Here is a 20988-nt window from a genome sequence, read left to right on the forward strand (position 1 = left end):
ACCTAAGGATAAAAATGCAGAAAGTTCCTAGACATTGCCTTGTTTCCCAATCCTTCTTTCTAGAGGTAACTGCAATTAAGGTAGTTTGTTTTTGCATATATGTGTATCTTTCCAGACATTCTTCTTTTCCTTTTATTTTTAAAGTAATATTTTTGAATAAACTATCTATTTTCATGTTTCAAAATTCAAAAGGTATAAAATGGTGTACTGTAAAAACTCTTACTCTCACTCTTGTCCCCCACCCTTCCATTTGCCCTCTTCAGAGACAACCAGTGTTAATTTCTTAGGTATCCATCCAGTGATATTTTATGTATATGTATAAAAATGTATATTTTTACTATTATTTAACAACTAATAGCATGGTGTATACCATGTTCTGCACTTGTTTTTCCCATTTAATAAAGTGTCTTGAAAATCACTTCATATTAATACACAAAGAGATTCCTTAGCCTTTTTTAAAAAACACAGCTGAAAAGTATGCCCCTGTTTCGGTGTGCCATAGTTTGTTTAACCAACCCTTGCTGACGAAAATTTATTTTGCTTCTAAATATTTTGTTATTTCAAACAATGTTGTAGAAGATAATTTAGCACTGTATGTCATTTCAAAGGTATGTATTTTAATTCCTAGAATTTGAATTGCTGATTCAGAGTATTGCAGAATTAACAAAATTTTTGAATTAGTTGTCAATATTCAAAACTCAGAAGCTTTCATAAAAAAAATACGGGTTTTTAAGTTCACTTGAAAAATTGGAGATCTGGCAGCATGATATGTGTGACACAGGACAAACATTAGCTAAACCTAAATATCATCAACTGCTACCTGTAGGTGAGACACGTATTTCCCAGGTGACCACAGTCCTCACTCACCCCATTTTGCTTCTGTACAATACTTTCCTGATGCCTGAAACCCTCTGAGTTTTTAATCCCTATGTTCCTTTGTTTTGATTCTGAGATCACACAGTAACCTTCAGATTATGATCTAATTTCCCCCAAGTCTGTCTCCAAGGAAAGGATTATTTGGCATTCCAAGGTTCTGGACCCCATACTATGATTTCTCATGATCAAGTACTAAGTAGCATATGGTTGTGATTTTTCAACATATCACAATAGATTACAGGAGTGAATATGCTGAGCACACCAACATGAGCATTCCAAATGGTGTATCAGTTATTTATTACTTCATATTATTAAGCTGACAATAAGCTGTCTACTTCAATAATTTGTAAAATTTAATAATGTGAGTCATTTATATCAGGGCCTCATCATCTCTGACGACAGTTAGTCTTCAGTACTTAAAAAAAAATGAAGCCAGAGCTTGGCTCCCTAATATTGCCCTGAAAAGGATTATACAGCTCAAACCTGCCTTTCCTATAGTGCTTCTCAAATTTTAGTGAGCAAATTACTTGGACGTCTTATTAAAATTCAGATTCTGATTCAGTACATCCGGAGTGGGGCCAGAGATTTAGGTTCTCTAGCAGGCTCCCTGATTGCATGTTTAGCAACAAGTCCTTAGAAGACACTTCCCTGAGTCCCACTGCTGATCTACTGAACTGATCACTTCACCTCCTCAGGGCAATGAAGAAATCAGACTGGAATGTGATGCTCCAAATAGCTCCTGTTTCTCTTCAACATCCCCATTCCTCATTTCCACCCCCAGCCCACCCACACACACATCAGAAAGCTGAACGAATCTAACTAATAGAAACATAATCAGGGCAGAGCAAAGATTTCCCTTTAATCATCACACATTACAGAGCACGGCATGTACGGGGCAATATGTCAGTTGCTAGGGGAAACAAAGATGATTAATATAGGAACTCAGCATTGAGATGATCTCAAACCAGCAGAGGAAACACACATACACAGATAACAGACAAGTGGAAAGGAACTAAGGTAACAGAAGAACAGAGGCAAGAGTTAATTCTGCAGGGGGTAAATGATGGTCTAGAACAATGATTCTTTTTTTTTTTTTTTTTTTGGCTGTGTTGGGGCTTTGTTGCTGTGCATAGGCTGTCTCTAATTGCAGTGAGCAGGGCCTACTCTTCCTTGTGGTGCGTGCGCTTCTCATTGCGGTGGCTTCTTTTGTTGCAGAGTAGGGGCTCCATGCGTGCAGGCTTCAGTAGTTGTGGCTCGCAGGCTCAGTAGTTGTGGCATGCGGGCTCTAGCGCGCAGGCTCAGTAGTTGTGGAGCACAGGCTTAGTTGCTCTGTGGCATGTGGGATCTTCCCAGACCAGGTATTGAACCCGTGTCTCCTGCGTTGGCAGGCAGATTCTTAACCACTGTGCCACCAGGGAAGTCCCTAGAACAATGATTCTTAAACTCTGGTCCCAGTACCAATGGCATGGGCATCAACTGGGAAAATTTTAGACATGCAAATTCTCAGACTCCACCCAGACCTACTCCAAGTGTGGTGTGGGGACAGCAATCTGTGGTTTAACAAGCCCTCCAGGTGATTCTGATACATACTAAAGTTTGACAACTGCTGGTCTATGAAAACTTCACAGAGAACACATTTGAGTTGGGCCTTAGAGAATTAATTAATATTTCACCAACAGAAAGGGAAGGGTCATTCCAGGAGATAGATCACAGTAAACAAAAGTATGAAGATATAAAAGTGAAATGCATAAAATTGTTGTGTAAATAGCATATAATCAGGAGTGTGAAAGGAGAAATGGGAAACATGGCCAGAGAGGTAAATTGGGGCCAAATTATGAAGAGCCTCAAATTTTATACTGTAAAGTTTAAACATAAAGAAAACAGTTTTAAAGCAGGGGAGTGACATGATCAGAGCTACTGATAGAACTGATCTACAGTAAGGCCTATCAATTAGGAGACTATTTTGTCCTGGCAAGAAATAAGATCTAGGGGACTTCCCTGGTTGTCCAGTGGTTAAGACTCTAGGCTTCCAATGCAGGGGGAGCGAGTTCAATCCCTGGTTGGGGAACTAAGATCCCACATGCTGCGTGGTGTGGCCAAAAAAAATAGAAAGAAAGAAGAAAAAAATAAAGGCAGTAGAATAGGAAAAGAAAGGAGGGAAAAGATATAAAAAGCATTCATAAGCTAGGATAAACAAGCTGTATTGTATAAAGGTTTAAAACCACAAGCTGTAAGGCCAAACTGCTATGCTCTGACACTTTTTAACTTTGTGGTTTGGGAAATTTATTTAATTCTGTACCTCAGTTTTCTCATCCATAAAAAAAGAGACAATAATATATACAATGGAATGTTATTCACCCATAAAAATGGATGAAATCTTGCCATTTGAGACAATATGAATGGACCTGAGGGCATAATGCTAACTGAAGTAATTCAGACAGAGAAAGACAAATACTGTATAATCTCATTTATATGTGGAATCTTAAAAAAAAATAAAGACCACCAAAAACCAATTTGTACAGAGAACAAATTGATGGTTTCCAGAGATGGCAGGGGGCGGGGGGGGGGGTGGTTAGGTGAAATGGGTGAAGGGAGTTGAAAGGTACAAACTTCTAGTTATGAAATAAAGAAGTCATGGTGATGTAATATACAGCATGGCTACTATAGTTAATAATACTGTATTGCATATTTGAAAGTTGCTAAGAAAAAAATCATAAAATTTCTCATCACAAGAAAAAATTATGTATGGTAGCATGTTAACTAGAATTATTGTGGTGATCATTTTGCAATATACACAAATATGAAAAAAATTATTTGATACACCTGGAACTAACATAATGTTGTAAGTCAGTTATACCTCAGTTTAAAAATTTTAATTTAAAAAAGGAGACAATAATAATAGTTCCTACCTCATAGGATTATTGTGAGGATTAAATTAATGACTGTAAAGTGCTTAGAACAGTGCCTGGTATGAAGTAAACACTCAATAGATATCGTGTGTGTGTGTGTGTGTGTGTGTGTGTGTGTGTGTGTGTGTTTTATAAGGAGTAATATGTCTAAAATTTCTAGCTCAGGTTACAAAATAATACGATCATGAGGTGAGTCTGGAATATTCTGAATTTCAAATATCTAGAGGAGACATTTACTTCTCCGTACCTCAATTCCTGGTGTCTTAACAATTAGAAATAGGCAGTTAGCGTGGTCCCAGGAAACTGGTGGGCAGGTGATATGAGCATAGGTGAAAGTGTGGTTACCAGGATAGGATTTTGAAAACTTTGATGATCCTGGATGCTCAGGCCCTATTTCCAGTCTTACAGAGCAGGTTCTGGGGACTTCCTTGGTGGTCCATTGGTTAACACTCCAGGCTTCCAATGCTGGGGGCACGGGTTCCATCCCTAGTTGGGGAACTAAGATCCCACATGCATGCGGCACGGTCAAAAAAAAAAAAAGGAGGTTCTGGTTTATACTTTTTAAATGAAGTTAGATGCAGTTAGTGTAAATATAGCTGAACAAATTAAAGCAATAATGAGAGTCTGTGGTAGTCAATAGTGCTGATTCATCAAATACATCTGCTTCTCCCTCCTTCCAGAGATGAGATGTGACTGTTCTTCTTGGCCCCCTTGTGTTTGGGTAGGGCCTTATGACTCATTCAAGCCAATGAGTTGAAAAGTAGTGTCCTGAGTCACTGTAATTGCCAACGTGAGACCCTCTAGTGTTCTCTCCTTTTGGCAGGGCAGCTCATCAGCCTGGGTTTCTGAGTAGCTATCATGAGCAGAGCTCCACTGTCAACTTTCTAGAGATGATTATGCAGTGTGAGCAAGTAATATGTGTTTTTGTTTTAAGCTTTTGGAGTTGTTTCTGCACATAGCACAGTCTGTCCTGATACAGATACTATTTAAACACATATCAAATTCTTAAAAACTAAACAGTTACCAGTGACTTCCCTGGTGATGCAGTGGATAGGACTCTGTGCTCCCAGTGCAGGGAGCCTGGGTTCAATCCCTGGTCAGGGAGCTAGATCCCACATGCATGCAGCAACTAAGAGTTCGCATGCCACAACTAAGGAGCCCACCTGCCGCAACTAAGACCTGGTGCAACCAAGTAAATAAATAAATTAATTTAATAAATAAATAGTTAACAAATAGTCCTAATGAGGGTGTGGGGAAAAGAGATACTTTCACAGATTTGCTAGTGGAAGTAAAAATTGTTTCAACCTTTTGAAAAGTAATTCGACAGCAGATCCTAATAAAAATGGGAGAAAGTACATTATTTTTTTACTCAGATTCCATTTTGGGGAATCTCTTTCACAGAAATTAAAGTACTACTGCAAACGGATGTTAATGTTTATTGTTGAGTTATTTGTAGTGCCTAAAAATTGAAAACAATCTAAATTCCTAAATATGGTTTAGCCATATTATGAAATATTATGCAACTGTTAAAAAGACAACTTTTATCCTTTTTATTGACTTCATGTTATGTCCACATGTTAAATGAAAACAAAACATAACAAAAAAATCCACATGTTTGACCTGTACACCCAGGCCTAGAAAAGTAAGCTGTTTTATCTCAAAGGAGCAGGGATGGTTAAGTGATGGGGTGGAGAGGAAATTTTCATATTTTTCTTATTACAACTTAATATTCGACTTGTTACAATTTGTACAACTTACGTAATAAAACAAACTCAAGTAAAAGTGAGAAACAATTCTAAACCTAAGAGTGTTTGCCAACAGAGCCTTTACACAATAAACTTAGTATTGCTGTCACCAATTGGGGGTGGTGGAAGAGGCGGAGCTTCTGTAATATACTCTAGGCTACGCCCACTGAGGTCCCACGCCCACTGAGGTGCCGTTCCGGTCGTTTCTCACGTGTGCCCTGGAAGGCTCTGCCTCGACGCATGCGTACTCGCCTGAGTTTGCCCAGCCTTTGAGGGTTACCCTGCACCTTTGGGTTTGACCCCGTCAGGCTACCGTCGCGGCGACCGGAACGGCACCTCAGGTTTGCTTCCGGCGTCTTTTTTTTTTTTTTTTTTTTTCCTTCCCCTTCCCTCCCTCACGCTTCTTCCCCTCCCCCTGCTCCCTTTTCCCTTTGGTTTCGTTCTTTCCTACAGAGGCCGACCCCTGAGTCGTGAGTCTGGTTGGTAAGAAAGAGCCCTCATAGCTGGAAGCTGGGAGGTGTGGGAAATACTGTTAATTGAGGTATTTGGAGACCAAGGGCTTGTATGGAATGTTTTGTTTGTGGTAGGAGGTCGGGCGAGAGTGGGAAGGAGGTCTTCCCCGGGGGACTAGCGGGGGCGGGGTTGAGCTGGGTTTGCGGGTGGGTGGGACGCACCCCTAAAATGGATAGCGCGGGGGTGGGGCGGTGTGTGGGCCAAAGAAAAATGGAGGCAGTGAGAACTGGCGCTGGGGTCGCACGGCATTATGGCATCAGTTTTGCTTTAACCGTTTGATAAAAAAAGCAGTTAACACCAATGTGAGTTGTATGTGGGAGTATTTGAATTGTCGATTTTAGGTAGCCACGGTTTATTCCCAAATTGCTTTATTTCCTTTTACTTTGGGGAAACCTCTTTGCTGCAAGCTTTTCTGTCCTTAAGTATTATACTTTTCAAACAAAAAATTTCCACACAAAAGCAAAGTAATGTAAAGGGAAAAGTAATTAAAGAGAAAACAACGAATTAGGGAGTTGTAGCCCAAACCCCTCCAGGTGGGGAGTATTTGTTCAAATTAGGCAGAGCGTGCAAACAAAGATTTATCTCATTAGTCAATTAAAGAACACAGGCCACAGAAATATCTTCCTCAATAAACTGGTTCTCTTCAGTTTCCTAAAACATTGTTTTCGGTAGCTCCCTGTTGCATAATATATGTCTTCCGTGCCCTCTCAAACTTTTGCATTTTATTCAGGCCTATAGTCTGTAGCCTACAGGAGATGAGAACTCTACAAAATCTCAGCATCAGATACTGGAGAATGGGGAAAGAGAACTAACTACATATATTTGAGTAACAAGTAGCAGAGTAGGAATGAGTTTTATTAGGGGACTGAAATTCTCTATTGCAGTCATAATAACTCCAAAAGTAATTCTAGTTTCCTGCTCCATGTAGAGGACAACAGTATGTCCTCCCTCCCTGGGTGCATTGGTTTGGATGCAGCAACAGCTGCAGTGGAGTCTGAAGAGATTGCAGAGCTGCAACAAGCAGTGGTTGAGGAGCTGGGTATATCTATGGAGGAACTTCGGCAGTTCATTGATGAAGAACTGGAAAAGATGGACTGTATACAGCAGCGCAAGAAGCAACTAGCAGAGTTGGAGACATGGGTAATACAGAAGGAATCTGAGGTGGCCCATGTTGACCAGCTGTTTGATGATGCATCCAGGTAAGAACCACATAGGAAATAGGAGGAAATCTACCTATTGGCAGACATTTTTAAAGTAGTATAATTGTTCATGACATTGTACACTTTGTACTTTAGAAGGTACAGGTATGTAGAATCTTACTCTTCCTCAAGGGTGAAGGGCCATAATCTGACCTCACAACCACCCATATAATATAATATTCATCTATCAGAGGCTAATATGCTCAACAGTAGGGGAGTCCAAGTCTTGACTCCCTTCCCCTTCTTTATACGTCACTCTACTTCAGAGCAATTGTTTTGTTTTCTTAGTAGAATCATCTAGGGAGTGCATATTATAAAAACTTGCTGTTTTATGTAACTGCGAAGTTTTAATAGAGCCCTGTTTCCTAGAGCCCTGTTTCTACTCCTAAACCCCCAGAAGATTTGTTTCTCCTGCCCTAGTTGTCACTTAGAACATATTTTCAAATAACAACAAGGTAAATAATGAGGTAAGGTTGAAAGGACTGTGCTTTGGGCTTATTTTGGATTTTTGAAGAACTAGTCTGGAAACCACTATTTAAACATTTTTCTATGGGATAAGCATTTAAAATTCAAAACAGAGACACTTTGGAATATGGCCTGTTTAAATAGAGGTCAGTGTATACTGAAATATATATAAATTCTAATAGCTTTTACACCTGCTTCTGCTGGCTTTGACCTTTTCTACGTGTGTTCCAATATTAGGGCAGTGACTAATTGTGAGTCTTTGGTGAAGGACTTTTACTCCAAACTGGGACTACAGTACCGGGACAGTAGTTCTGAAGATGAAGCTTCCCGGCCTACAGAAATAATTGAGATTCCTGATGAAGACGATGATGTCCTCAGTATTGATTCAGGTAAGAGATGAGGCTATGGACAGGAAAATCTCAGGATTAAAATTGAAATGTGGGAAGATGAGCAAATAGACGATAAAAGAGAGGAGAAACCATTCTTACTAATTCCATATTCCTAACTGTTGGACTTGTCTGTTACAGAAAAAAAAAAGAAGATTGTTAGTATTGATATCATAGATTTTCACTTCTTGCTACTTCCTGATTGAATTATTCTCCTTTCCCCATTCTATGTAACCTGTATTCCGAATTCCCTTGTTTTTCTTTATAGGTGGCATTAGCACCTATGTATATATCTCAAAACAGATTATTTGGTTTTGTCTATTCTTTAACAGTTTTTTGTTTGTTTTTAGTTTATTAATTTATTTTTGGCTGTGTTGGGTCTTCGTTGCTGCGCACAGGCTTTCTCTAGTTGCGGCGAGTGGGAGCTACTCTTTGTTGCGGTGTGCGGGCTTCTCATTGTGGTGGCTTTTCTGTGTTGTGGAGCACAGGCTCTAGGCACACGGGCTTCAGTAGTTGTGACACACGGGCTCAGTAGTTGTGTCTCGCAGGCTGTAGAGCGCAGGCTCAGTAGTTGTGGCGCACGGGCTTGGTTGCCCCGTGGCACTTGGGATCTTCCCAGACCAGGGATCAAACCCGTGTCTCCTGCATTGGCAGGTGGATTCTTAACCACTGCGCCACCAGGGAAGTCCCTGGTGTGTAAGTCTTAATGTCCACATTATGTTTCATGTCTGTTGGATACTCCACCTAGGAGTGGAATTGGTAAGTCTTAGGTAAGTGTATGTTTGAGTTTTTAAGAAATCGCTATTGTGTTTTCCAAAGTGGCCATATCATTTTACATTTCCCCTAGCAAAGTGGAATTGTAGCTTTTTTTTTTTTTTTTTTGGCCATGCTGCGTGGCTTGTGGGATCTCTGTTCTCCAACCAGGGACTGAACCCAGGCCACAGCAGTGAAAGCCGGAATCCTAACCGTTAGGCCACTAGGGGACTCCCTCACATTGTGATTGTAGTTTGCATGTTCCTAAAGACATTGAGCATCTTTTCACATACTTATCTGCCATTTATGTATGTTCTTTGAGGAAATAGCTATTCAAATAGTTTTGCCTTTTTTAAAAAATTGGATTGTCTTTTTATTATTGACTTTTCTAAGTCAATATATATAAGTCTTCTGACTTATTATACTTTAGGTACAATTCATTTATCAGACCTATTTTACAAACATTTTCCCAGATGTGGTCTTTTCATTTTTTTAATGGTGTCTTTTGAAGAATAAAAATTCTTAACGTAAGAGCTGAGGGTAGTTGATTGGTTTGTTTTGCTTATGGCTATCCAGTTGTTCCACCACCATTGGTTGAAAAGACTATTCTTTTGGTATCCTTGTCAAAAATCAGCTGGCTATATGTTGTAGTTGAGGGTCACATTGAACTAAATGTTTATTTTTATACCAGCACCACACTGTCTTAATTACTGTAGCTTTACAGTAAGTATTAAAATCACTTAGTGAAAGTCCTCCAAATTCATTTGTATTTCATATATAATCCAAATAAATTTTAGCATCAGCTTATCAGTTTCCTAGAATTTTTTTGTGGCTCCCTCAGGATTTTCTATACATTAGACCATGTTGTCTGCAAATAGTTATTTTACTTCTTCCTTTCTAATCTAGATGTCTTGTGTTTTTCCCGTGCCTTATTATGCTTGCTAGAACCTCCAGTACGATGTTAAAAAAAGAGCAGACATCCTTTCCTTGTTCCTGATTTTATCAGGGAAGCATTTTATGTTTAGTCATTAATTATGATGTGAGCTGTAGGTATCCTTTATCAGGTTCAGAGAAGTTGCTTCTATTCCTAGTTTGCTGAGAGTTTTTATAATAGCTGGATTCGATTTCAGATTTTGTCAGCTACTTTTTCTCTGTTGTCCTCAGGTGATCATATGGCTTTTGTCCTTTATCCTATTAATAGGATGTATTACAATAATTATTTTTTATATGTTAAACCAATCTGTTATTCCTGGAATAACTCTCCCATCCCCACCCCCCACTTTGTCTTAGTGTATAATCCTTTTTATATGTTGCTGTATTGGATTTGCAAATGTTTTAACAATTTTTGCACATATGTTTGAGGGCTGTTGGTTTGTAGTTTTATTGTGATGTCTTTGGCATTGGTAGCAGGGTAATATTGGCCTTATAAGATGAGTTGGGAGGTGTTCCTTCCTCTGAGTTGTGTGGAATGGTATTATTTCATCCTTAAATGTTTGATAAATTAAGCAATGAGACCATCTTGGCCTGGACTTCTCTTTGTGGAAAGATATTTTTAAGTAAGCTTTTTAGTTTGGAATCATTTTAGATTTATGGAAAAATTGCAAAGGTAATAGAGAGTTCCTGCATACCTTTCACCAGTTTCTTCTAATGTTAATGTTACCATGGTATATATTGGTCAAAACTAAGAAACAAACATTGGTACATTACTTTTATCTAAACTCCAGACTTTATTCAGTTTCTGGACTTCTTCTGTTCCAGGATCCAATCCAGGATATCACATTGAATTTATCGTGGGAAGATAAATCATTAATCCATTTTCTTTACCTGATATATCTATTTTAATATAATCACTAATCTATTTTCTTTACCTGAAATATCTATTTAGATTTTCAGTTTCTTCTCAAGTTGATTTTGTTCATTTGTGTCTTTCTAGGAATTTGTTCACTTTATCAAAGTTGTCTAAATTATTGCCATAAAGTTGTTCATAGTATTCCCTTATGATCCTTTTTAATTTCTGTAGGTTCTGTAGTGATGTCCCTTTCATTCCTGATATTGGTTATTTAGATCTCCTCTTTTTTTTCTTGATTAGTCTAGATACAGGTTTATCAATTTTTGTTCTTTTACAAGGAACCAGTATTGGGGATTCATTGATTTATTTTTGCTACTGTTTCTCTGTTTTCTATTTCATCGATTTCTACTCTGATCTCTATTTTCTTCCTTCCACTTTTTTTGGGTTTGATTTGCTCTTCTTTTTCTAGTTTCTTAAAGTCAAAGCTGAGACTATTGACTTTAGACCTTTCTTTCTTTCTAATATAAACATTTAAAGCTATAAATTTCCCTCTGAGCATGCTTTGCTGCATCTCATAAATTTTTATGTTGAATTTTCATTTTCATGTAACTCATAAATTTTAATTTCCTTTGTGATTTTTTTCTTTGACCTTGGGTTTCCTTTTTAACTAGGCACTCTTGGGTCCTCTTTGCATATGCATATTTTAGCAGTCACCCAAAAATGTATAGAGAATTTATCTAAGCCTGTCTGTGACTCTCTCATTTTCAGAATCTCCTGGTTAAATTTACTGGTTTGCCGCTTACCCTAAACAAGAGCTACAACCTCAAATTAGCAAATCTGCTTGTTATGGCTAGCACCTCAGTGATAAAGCTACAGTTTTTGCCCACCAAGCTAGAGGTGGAGCAGGGATGGGAGCTGCCCCAGGCAAGAGATCCATAGACTCCCACCTTTGTTACCAGAAGATTTAGCAGTTTTTCAGGGATACTTATCAATCTATTGTTTGCCTTTGGTCAAATTTCCAGTGTCTTAAAATGATTTTTTTTTAATTTTTTGGCTGCATTGGGTCTTCGTTGCTGCACAGACTTTCTCTAGTTGCAGCGAGCTGGGGCTCCTCTTCATTGCAGTGCATGGGCTTCTCACTGTGGTGGCTTCTCTTGTTGCAGAGCACGGGCGCTAGGCGCACAGGCTTCAGTAGTTGCGGTGCATGGGCTCAGTAGTTGTGGCTTGCGGGCTCTAGAGCTCAGGCTCAGTAGTTGTGGTGCATGGGCTTAGTTGCTCTGCGGCGTGTGGGATCTTCCCGGACCAGGGATCAGTCCCATGCATTGGGAAGGGGATTCTTAACCACTGCACCACCAGGGAAGTCCTGAAATGATTGCTTTTGACAATTTTGTCCAGTTTTATAGTTGTTTTCTGCATAGGGGGATTGTCCAATCTTGTCACATCACTATTACCAGAAGTGCTGTAGTTTTGCCTGTTTTTGAACTGTATAAATGGAATCTTAGACACTGTATGCATTCTTCCATGACATCTTCAACACCATGCTGATGTGTGATGCTTGGTTCAGTTGCTACTGCAGTATGGTGTTGTTCCATTATGTGAATATGCCACAGTTTATCTAGTCTCCGAACAGTTGACATTTCATTTGTTTTCAGTTTTTTTGCAATTGTAAATAATGCCCTAAATATTCTTGTAAATGATTCTTGATGCACATGTGCAAGAATCTTTTTAGGATATCCTAGGGTACTGTAAGAGTGGAGTTGCTAGTTCTTAGGATATAGAATTTTCAACCTTGCTGGTTAATTAGTGACCAAACAGCTTTCCAAAGTGGTTGTGCCAATTTATATTTATACCACCAGTGGCTGAGAGTGACCTGTGTTCCACATCCTTGACAACACTTAGCACTCTCATTTTAAAATTTGATTTCCCTGTCTACAGATGAACTTGGGAATCTTTTCATGTGTTTGTGAGTCATCTGTAGGTTTTCTTTGTTATGTCTGTTCATGTATCTTGCTCATTTGCTCAACTGTTTTTTTTAATTCATAGGAAGTCTACCTATTATTCCTATAATTATAATTACTAATCCTTTGCAGTTATAAAATGCACATATCACTCCAACCTTATGTCTTGTCTTTACTTTTTATGTTATTTGTTAATAAACAGAAGTTCTAACGTTAACATTTTCTTTTATGGTCATTGCTTTTTATATCCTTACTGCCCTGAGTCTATAAAGATCTTCTTTTACATTGCCTTTGAAAGTTTCATAGTTTTGTCTTTCACATTTAAGTCTTAATTCCAAATGGAATTTCTTTTTTTCTTTTTTTCATATTGTTCTTAAACAATTTCCAGCACCATTATTGAAATGTGTCCCCTCCTATTGATTTACATTGCCTACTCTATCATAAATTATTTCCATATATTTGTGTGGGTTTGTTTCTGGACTTTCTGTTCTGTTTCACTGGTCTGTCATTTCCTCCTGTTTCAACTCTATAGAGCCTATCACTGTGGCTTTATAATATCTTTTAACTCTAGTAACCTCAGTTTCTTGTTCTTCTTCACAGATGTCTTGGTTCTTTTTCACCTGTTGTGCTTATATTTATATTGAGAGTTAGCTTGTCATGTTCCCCACTTCCCCCCCACCAATAAAAACCCCCAAACCATCGACGTTATCACAAGATTAATTTAGGAATAGTTGATAATTTCATGGTATTTGACTCTCCTATACAAAGATCATTTATGTAGTCCTTAACATTTTTCAGGAGGGTTGATTAATTTTCTCCACGGAAAGCTTGCACGTCTTCTGTCAGATTTATTCTCAACTACCATTTTCAGTAGCCACAAAAAATATCTTTTTTAAGAAAATACATTTCCAGGGGCTTCCCTGGTGGTGCAGTGGTTGAGAGTCTGCCTGCTAATGCAGGGAACACGGGTTCGAGCCCTGGTCTGCGAGAATCGCACATGCCGCGGAGCGACTAGGCCCGTGAGCCACAACTACTGAGCCTGCGCGTCTGGAGCCTGTGCTCCACAACAAGAGAGGCCGCAATAGTGAGAGGCCCATGCACCGCAATGAAGAGTGGCTCCTGCTTGCCACAACTAGAGAAAGCCCTCGCACAGAAACAAAGACCCAACACAGCAAAAATAAATAAATTAATATCCTTCTTTTAAAAAAAAAAGAAAATACATTTCCAACTAGTTGCTGCTGGTATATAGACATGCAGTTGACTTTTGCATATAGATTTTTGTATCTGACAATCTTATTAAATTTTTATTTCTATGATTTCATTTAAGTTTTCTATGTAGACTGTCATCTGAAAATAATTGCAGTTTTTCCTCCTTTCCTATACTTATGGCAGATAAGTCTTGTTTTTCTTGTCATATTTCACCAGCTAAGACCTTTATTATAATGTTAAATGGGAGTAATGATGATGACAAGGACTTCCTTGTCTTGTGGCTTGTTTGGTGGTTATTTTTGGTTGTTTCGTTTTTGATAGGTAAGAAGTGGATTTATTTAGAGAGAAACACACTCCACAGACAGAGTGTGGGCCATCTCAGAAGGCGAGAGCGGCCCTTGTGGCTTGTTTTAAAGGGCATGTTTTCATCTTATACTATTTTTTTTTTTTCATCTTATACTATTAAGGCTGATTGCTTGTTACAGGTTTTCGAAGATGTCATTTGTCAGGTAATAGAACTTGTCCCAAATTTTTAGTTTGCTGGGAGTTTTTATCATGAGTAGATGTTGATTTTATTGGACATACTTTATATATCTAGTAAAATTATTATGTGAATATTTTTCTTTAAATCACTAAGTTTTCCAACCTTATAGTCCTTGGATGACTCCAACTAAATATATCGTTTTTAAACATTTCTGGATTTGTTGTGCTGATATTTAGGATTTTTGCATCTTCTCTTTTATAACAGAGATAGGCCTATAATTTTTTTTTTTGGTACTACCCTTCTGTGATTTTAATATTGAGATTTTGATGGCCTTGTAGAATGGAATAGGCAGTATTTCTTCTTTTAATTCTTGGGAAGTGTTTGCAAAATTGGAATTATGTACCCCTTGAGCGTTTGATAGAATTTGCCTATGAAGCCATCTAGGTATCTATTTACTTTGTGCAAAGCTTTTCTATTTCTTTGAGTCAGATTTGGTAACTTGTAATTTTCTGGTAATTTATATTTTTTCTTAAGTATTCAATTTATTGGTATAAAGTTTCTGCTTATATTTTTAGCAAAGCTGGACATTTAATTCAGACCTTTCGTACAGATGACTATACTCCCTCATGCTCCCTCTGTCCTGTTCCTCATGTCTTAACTTGGTGACTTAGAGTTCTGGAGATGACTGATGGTAATGGTTGCACAGTGACATGAATGTACTTAATACCACTGAACTGTACACTTAAAAATGGTTAAGATGGTAAATTCTGTGTTATGTATATTTTGCCACAATAAAAAAATTGGGGGAAAAAAGAATCAGATTTGTAGGTCCTGATGGGGAATACTTTCCTAGTAATTTTAAGTGTGGAGATAAAAAGCAACATAAAAACTGCATGAAGGGGACTTCCCTGGTGGTCCAGTGGTTAAGAATATGCCTTCCAATGCAGGGGATGCAGGTTCAATCCCTGATTGGGGAACTAAGATCTCACATGCTGTGGGGCAGCTAAGCCTGTGCGCCTCAACCAGAGAGCCTGTGTGCCGCAAACTACAGAGCCCACGAGCTCTAGAGCATGCACACTCTGGAGCCTGTGCACCACAACTAGAGAATCCCGTGTGCCACAACGAAGAGCCCACGCACCATGACTAAAGATCCTGCATGCCACAACAAAGATCCCGTGTGCTGCAACTAAGACCCAATGCAGCCAAAAATAAAAACAAAAAAACTGCATGTTGGGACTTCCCTGGTGGCACAGTGGTTAAGAATCTGCCTGCCAATGCAGAGGACACGGGTTCGAGCCCTGGTCCAGGAAGATCCCACATGCCATGGAGCAACTAAGCGCATGTGCCACAACTCCTGAGCCTGTGCTCTAGAGCCCACGATCCACAACTACTGAGCCTGTGTGCCACAACTATTGAAGCCCGCACACCTAGAGCCCATGCTCCACAACAAGAGAAGTCATTGCAATGAGAAACCCGTGCACTGCAACGAAGAGTAGCCCCCGCTTGCCACAAATAGAGAAAGCCTGTGCACAGCAACGAAGACCCAGTGCAGGCAGACATACATACATACATACATACATAAATTTATTTTAAAAAAAACGTGCGGGCTTCCCTGGTGGTGCAGTGGTTGAGAGTCCGCCTGCCAATGCAGGGGACATGGGTTCGTGCCCCGGTCTCGGAAGATCCCACATGCCGCGGAGCGGCTGGGTCCGTGAGCCATGGCCTCTGAGCCTGTGAGTCCGGAGCCTGTGCTCCACAACGGGAGAGGCCACAACAGTGAGAGGCCCACGTACCGCAAAAAAAAAAAAAAAAAAAAAAAACCTGCATGTTGAGTGTGAGTAAAAGGATGAAGGCAGGATAGAATACATATGTAACTTTGCAGAATATCTTTGGCTGCAAAAGATACTGTTAATATTGGTTATTTCTGAGGCAAGTAACGAGAAGCAGGGGCAGGAGGGAGACTTATTTTTGATTGTGTGTCCTTTTATTATGTTTGAATTTTTTACCACATGAATGTATCTAAATATATTTTAAAGGTAAAAATCCCTGCAAGATTAATAACCGTCCGTCCTTAATTTGTCCTCAAATATAGAACATGTGTTTTGAAGCCTTTTACAGTTGTGGAGTTCTAAGATAACAGATATTAATCATATGCCATAGTCACAGTTCTTTGAGGAATGTGTGCACATGCACAGGTGTGTCTGTGTATTCTCTCCAAGGTTGAGTTCATATCAAATAAATAATTTTGTATCCTAACTTTTAAAACTTAATATATATCATTAGCATTGCCTCGTGTTATTGAAGATTCTTTATGAACCTCATTTAGATATGTTGTAGTTTATTTAACTATTTTTGTTATTTTCAGAAATGTACATTGCTTTCCATTTTTGTTTTTATTTATTTAGTTATTTTTGCTACTTCCCCCCCCCCAGTTTTATTGAGATATAATTGACAAATAATATAGTATTAGTTTAAGGTATAAGACATAATGATTTGATATGTATGTTTATTGCAAAATGATTACCACCATTGCCTTTTTTAATTTTAATTTATTATTTGGCTGCGTCAGGTCTTAGTTGTGGCTTGTGGGATCTTCATTGCAGCATACGGGATCTTTTGGCGCAGCATGCGGGCTTCTCTCTAGTTGTGGTGCGCGGGCTACAGAGCGCACGGGCTCAGTAGTTGCAGTGTGCAGGTTTAGTTGCTCCACAGCATGTGGGATCTTAGTTCCCCGACCAGGATCAAACCAGCGTCCCCTGCGTTGGAAGGTGGATTCTTAACCATTGGACCACCAAGGAAGTCCCCCCATTTTAAATATACGTTATAAATATCTAAAATTTCACTGTACGATACAGTAGCCACTATCCACATGTGGCTATTTAAATTATGTGAAATGTGGGAATTCCCTAGCAGTCCAGTGGTTAAAACTCCACACTTTCACTGCCAAGGGCCCAGGTTCAATCCCTGGTCAGGGAACTAAGATCCCGCAAGCCATGTGGTGTGACCAAAAATAAAAAAATATGTGAAATGTGAAGCCTAGTATTTTCCAGAATGTATAAAGAACTCTTACAACTCAAGAATAAAAAGACAAATGACCCAATTAAAAATGGGCAAAAGATTTGAATAGATATTTCTTCAAAGATGTGAAAATGACCAATAAGTATATGAAAAGATGTTCAACATCATTAGTTGTTAAGGAAATGCAAGTCAAAACTACTTTATACTTACTAGGATAGCTGTAGTTAAAAAGATAGACAGTAATAAGTGTTGACAAGGATGTGGAGAAATTGGAATCCTCTAAATTGCTGGTGGGAATGTAAAATGGTACAGCCAGTTTGGACAAATCTTTCAGTTCCTCAAAAGGTTAAACCTTATGGCCTAGCAATTCCACTCCTAGCCATATACCCAAGAGAAATGAGAACATATGCCCACATAAAAACTGATATTCAAATGTGCCTGTCAACATTATTCATAACAGCCAAAAAGCGGAAACAACCCAAATGTCCATCAACTGATGAATGGATAAATAAAATATGGCATAGCCGTACGATGGAATATTATTCAATCATATAAAGGAATGAAGTGCTGATAAATGTTGCAACATAGATGAATCTGATATGATGCACCACATATAATATGACTCCGTTTATATGAAATATCCAGAATAGGCAAATCCATAGAGACACAAAGTAGATTAATGTTTGCTGGGGGTTGTGGGAAGGGTGGAATGGGGAGTGAGTGCTAATGGGTATTTTCATCACTCCAGAAAGAAACCCCATACTCATTAGTGGGGTTTCTTTTCAGGGTGATGAAAATGTTCTAGAATTAGATAGTGGTGGTGGTTGTACAACCTTGTGAATACATTAAAAACCACTGAATTAAACATTTTAAATGGGTAAATTTCTTGGTATGTGAATTATACCTGATTTTAAAAGAATTTTTAGTAAAATTTAAAGTTCATTTCATGTGCTTAGTAGCCAAATTTTAACATATTAGACAGTGTAGATACAGAACATGTTTATCATAGCAGGAAGTTCTGTTGGACAGCACTACTCAAGAAGAAACATTTTTGCTTAATTCACTGACTATATTTCACTTTTCAAATCATTCAAATAACCCATAAATTATTGTTATAAGAATTCAAATATTTGGGCTTCCCTGGTGGCGCCATGGTTAAGAATCCGCCTGCCAATGCAGGGGACACGGGTTTGAGCCCTGGTCTGGGAAGATCCCACGTGCCATGGAGCAACTAAGCCCACATGCCACAACTGCTGAGCCTGTGCTCTAGAGCCCGCGAGCCACAACTGCTGAGTCCGTGTGCCACAACTACTGAAGCCCAAGCGCCTAGAGCCTGTGCTCCTCAACAAGAGAAGCCACCACAATGAGAAGCCCATGCACCGCAACGAAGAGTAGCCCCCGCTCGCCGCAACTAGAGAAAGGCCACGCACAGCAACAAAGACCCAATGCAGCCAAAAAATAAAAATAAACAAATTTAAAAAGAGAGAATTCAAATATTTGAAAATCCCACAGAATATCACCTGTCCCAGTACTTTATCCCCAGGTAAGCACTGTTACCTATTTGCTGTGTATCTTTCTAAATGCTTTTGGTACTTTCACATAGATATGTATATCTATATCTAGTTTTCAGTTGTTATCAATAATGTTTCCATGGTAATCCTGTTAAGTAGCTTAGTTCTTGATTTCTTGGAAATTCTTATGTGTAAGTCCCTTACACTCAGAGTTTTTCTCATCTGTAGGTGATGCTGGGAGCAGAACTCCAAAAGACCAGAAGGTAAGTTGGGATGGGTAAGAGAAGGGTGAGAGATAAGAATATGAAAATGGGAGAAACTTTTGGCCTGACCATTCGGTCAGTTCAGCTATCAGCATATAATCGTTCACCCTGCATAATCAGCCCTATGGGTTGCAGTTCTCTAATAGGTGTTAAAAGAATGCAAAAGTTTCTTATAGATGCATGCACTGAGTGCTGTATGAATGTAGAATTTGGCAGTTAAATTAGTCAAGGATAGCTTCCTAAAGCTGATTTCTGAACCAGATTTGTAAGAAAGGGCAGGTTTTGCCTGATAAAGTAACTATAAGCTTCTAAACATAACTCATTCTATTTTGCTTTTTAAAAGACAAGTTCTTATGCTGGAGAACTGGTGCTACATATATACAATGGAATATTACTCAGCCATAAAAAGAAATGAAATTGAGTTATTTGTAATGAGGTGGACCTAGAGTCTGTCATACAGAGTGAAGTAAGTGAGAAAGAGAAAAACAAATACTGTATGCCAACACATATATATGGAATCTAAAAAAAAAAACAAAAGGTTCTGATGAACCTAGGGGCAGGACAGGAATAAAGATGCAGATGTAGAGAATGGATGTGAGGACACAGGGAGGGGGAAGGGTAAACTGGGATGAAGTGAGAGAGTAGCATTGACATACATACACTACCAAATGTAAAATAGATGGCTAGTGGGAAGCAGCTGCATCGCACAGAGAGATCAGCTTGGTGCTTTGTGACCACCTGGTGGGGGGGGATAGGGAGGGTGGGAGGGAGAGGATATGGCGATATATGTATACATATAGCTGATTCACTTTGTTGTACAGCAGAAACTAGCACAACATTGTAAAGCAATTATATTCCAATAAAGATGTTAAAAAAGAACCGGTGCTACTATTTTAAAACTTGATTCCCTCATCCCTTTCCTTACAGCTCCGTGAAGCTATGGCTGCCTTAAGAAAGTCAGCTCAAGATGTCCAGAAGTTCATGGACGCTGTCAACAAGAAGAGCAGTTCCCAGGATCTACACAAAGGTTAGAGTCAGGAGGCACCTCGGTATAGGTGCGGGCATGAAATCCTACAAAGAGATTTCATGGATAACTGGCTTTGTTTTAGCATTTCAGAATCCTTCTTCACCTCTGTTTGGTTCTTTTAACACCACAGATTTTCCTTGCTGTCTGCTTGTCGTTTCTCCCCCTGCTGAACAGCTTATGGGATCTTAGTTCCCCAACCACATATTGAACCTAGGCCCACGGCAGTGAAAATGCAGAGTCCTAACCACTGGACCACCGGGGAAGTCCCTTGGCTTAAGTCTTTTGTCTGCTGGTTTTCTACTGTGTGATGGCTTTGTCCAAATACCTTTTTAGCTCCATGTTCGTGATTTCTTCTTCCAGATGAAGGTTAAAGAGAAGAGAGTAACTCAAACCCTTAAAAAGAGGTCTGAGGGAAACTTTGTAGAGTGTGGCTGTTAAGAGATCCCTCCCAGGAATATGTTTTATAAAATGCTACGTGGCATTTAATGAGTGGTAATTAATGTTATTAATAAGGAGTTGGAAATATTTGGTTAAAGTGAGATGGTCTTGAGTTACATGTGAATTTCAATTCAAGTTTTTCCTGTTAGCATAAACAGTTGATTCGACTGTGTCTTATATTTCTGCCCTTGGCCAACAGAGCAGTAAAAGTGGCTAAGGATCAAAAGATTACCCCACTTGCCCCAATAACCCAGTACTTTCTTTATTTTTCCATTCTTTCCCCAGTCTATGCCATATCTCTTTATGCTTTCTTCCTAGGAACCTTGAGTCAAATGTCTGGAGAATTGAGTAAAGATGGTGACCTGGTGGTTAGCATGCGCATTCTGGGCAAGAAGAGAACTAAGACGTGGCACAAAGGCACCCTTATTGCCATCCAGACGGTTGG

At 39.0% G+C, this 20988-nt stretch overlaps 1 protein-coding gene across 4 annotated transcripts in view; it reads left to right on the forward strand.

The window, feature by feature from the left end:
* The first annotated feature begins 5718 nt into the window (after nt 1–5718).
* The window catches only part of SETDB1 (SET domain bifurcated histone lysine methyltransferase 1), a 30319-nt gene continuing 15049 nt past the window's right edge, over nt 5719–20988 (forward strand). For 2 of the 4 annotated variants that reach the window (XM_067727681.1, XM_067727685.1), the window contains exons 1-6: nt 5888–6013; nt 6972–7242; nt 7945–8096; nt 19044–19078; nt 20006–20105; nt 20862–20987. In XM_067727681.1, coding sequence (XP_067583782.1) covers nt 6983–7242; nt 7945–8096; nt 19044–19078; nt 20006–20105; nt 20862–20987 — 673 coding nt within the window. In that variant the 5' untranslated portion in view covers nt 5888–6013; nt 6972–6982. The other 2 variants (XM_067727683.1, XM_067727684.1) reach the window with 2 other exon arrangements.

The sequence above is a fragment of the Pseudorca crassidens genome, chromosome 2, assembly GCF_039906515.1.
Source record: "Pseudorca crassidens isolate mPseCra1 chromosome 2, mPseCra1.hap1, whole genome shotgun sequence".
Classification (NCBI taxonomy): Eukaryota; Metazoa; Chordata; class Mammalia; order Artiodactyla; family Delphinidae; genus Pseudorca; species Pseudorca crassidens.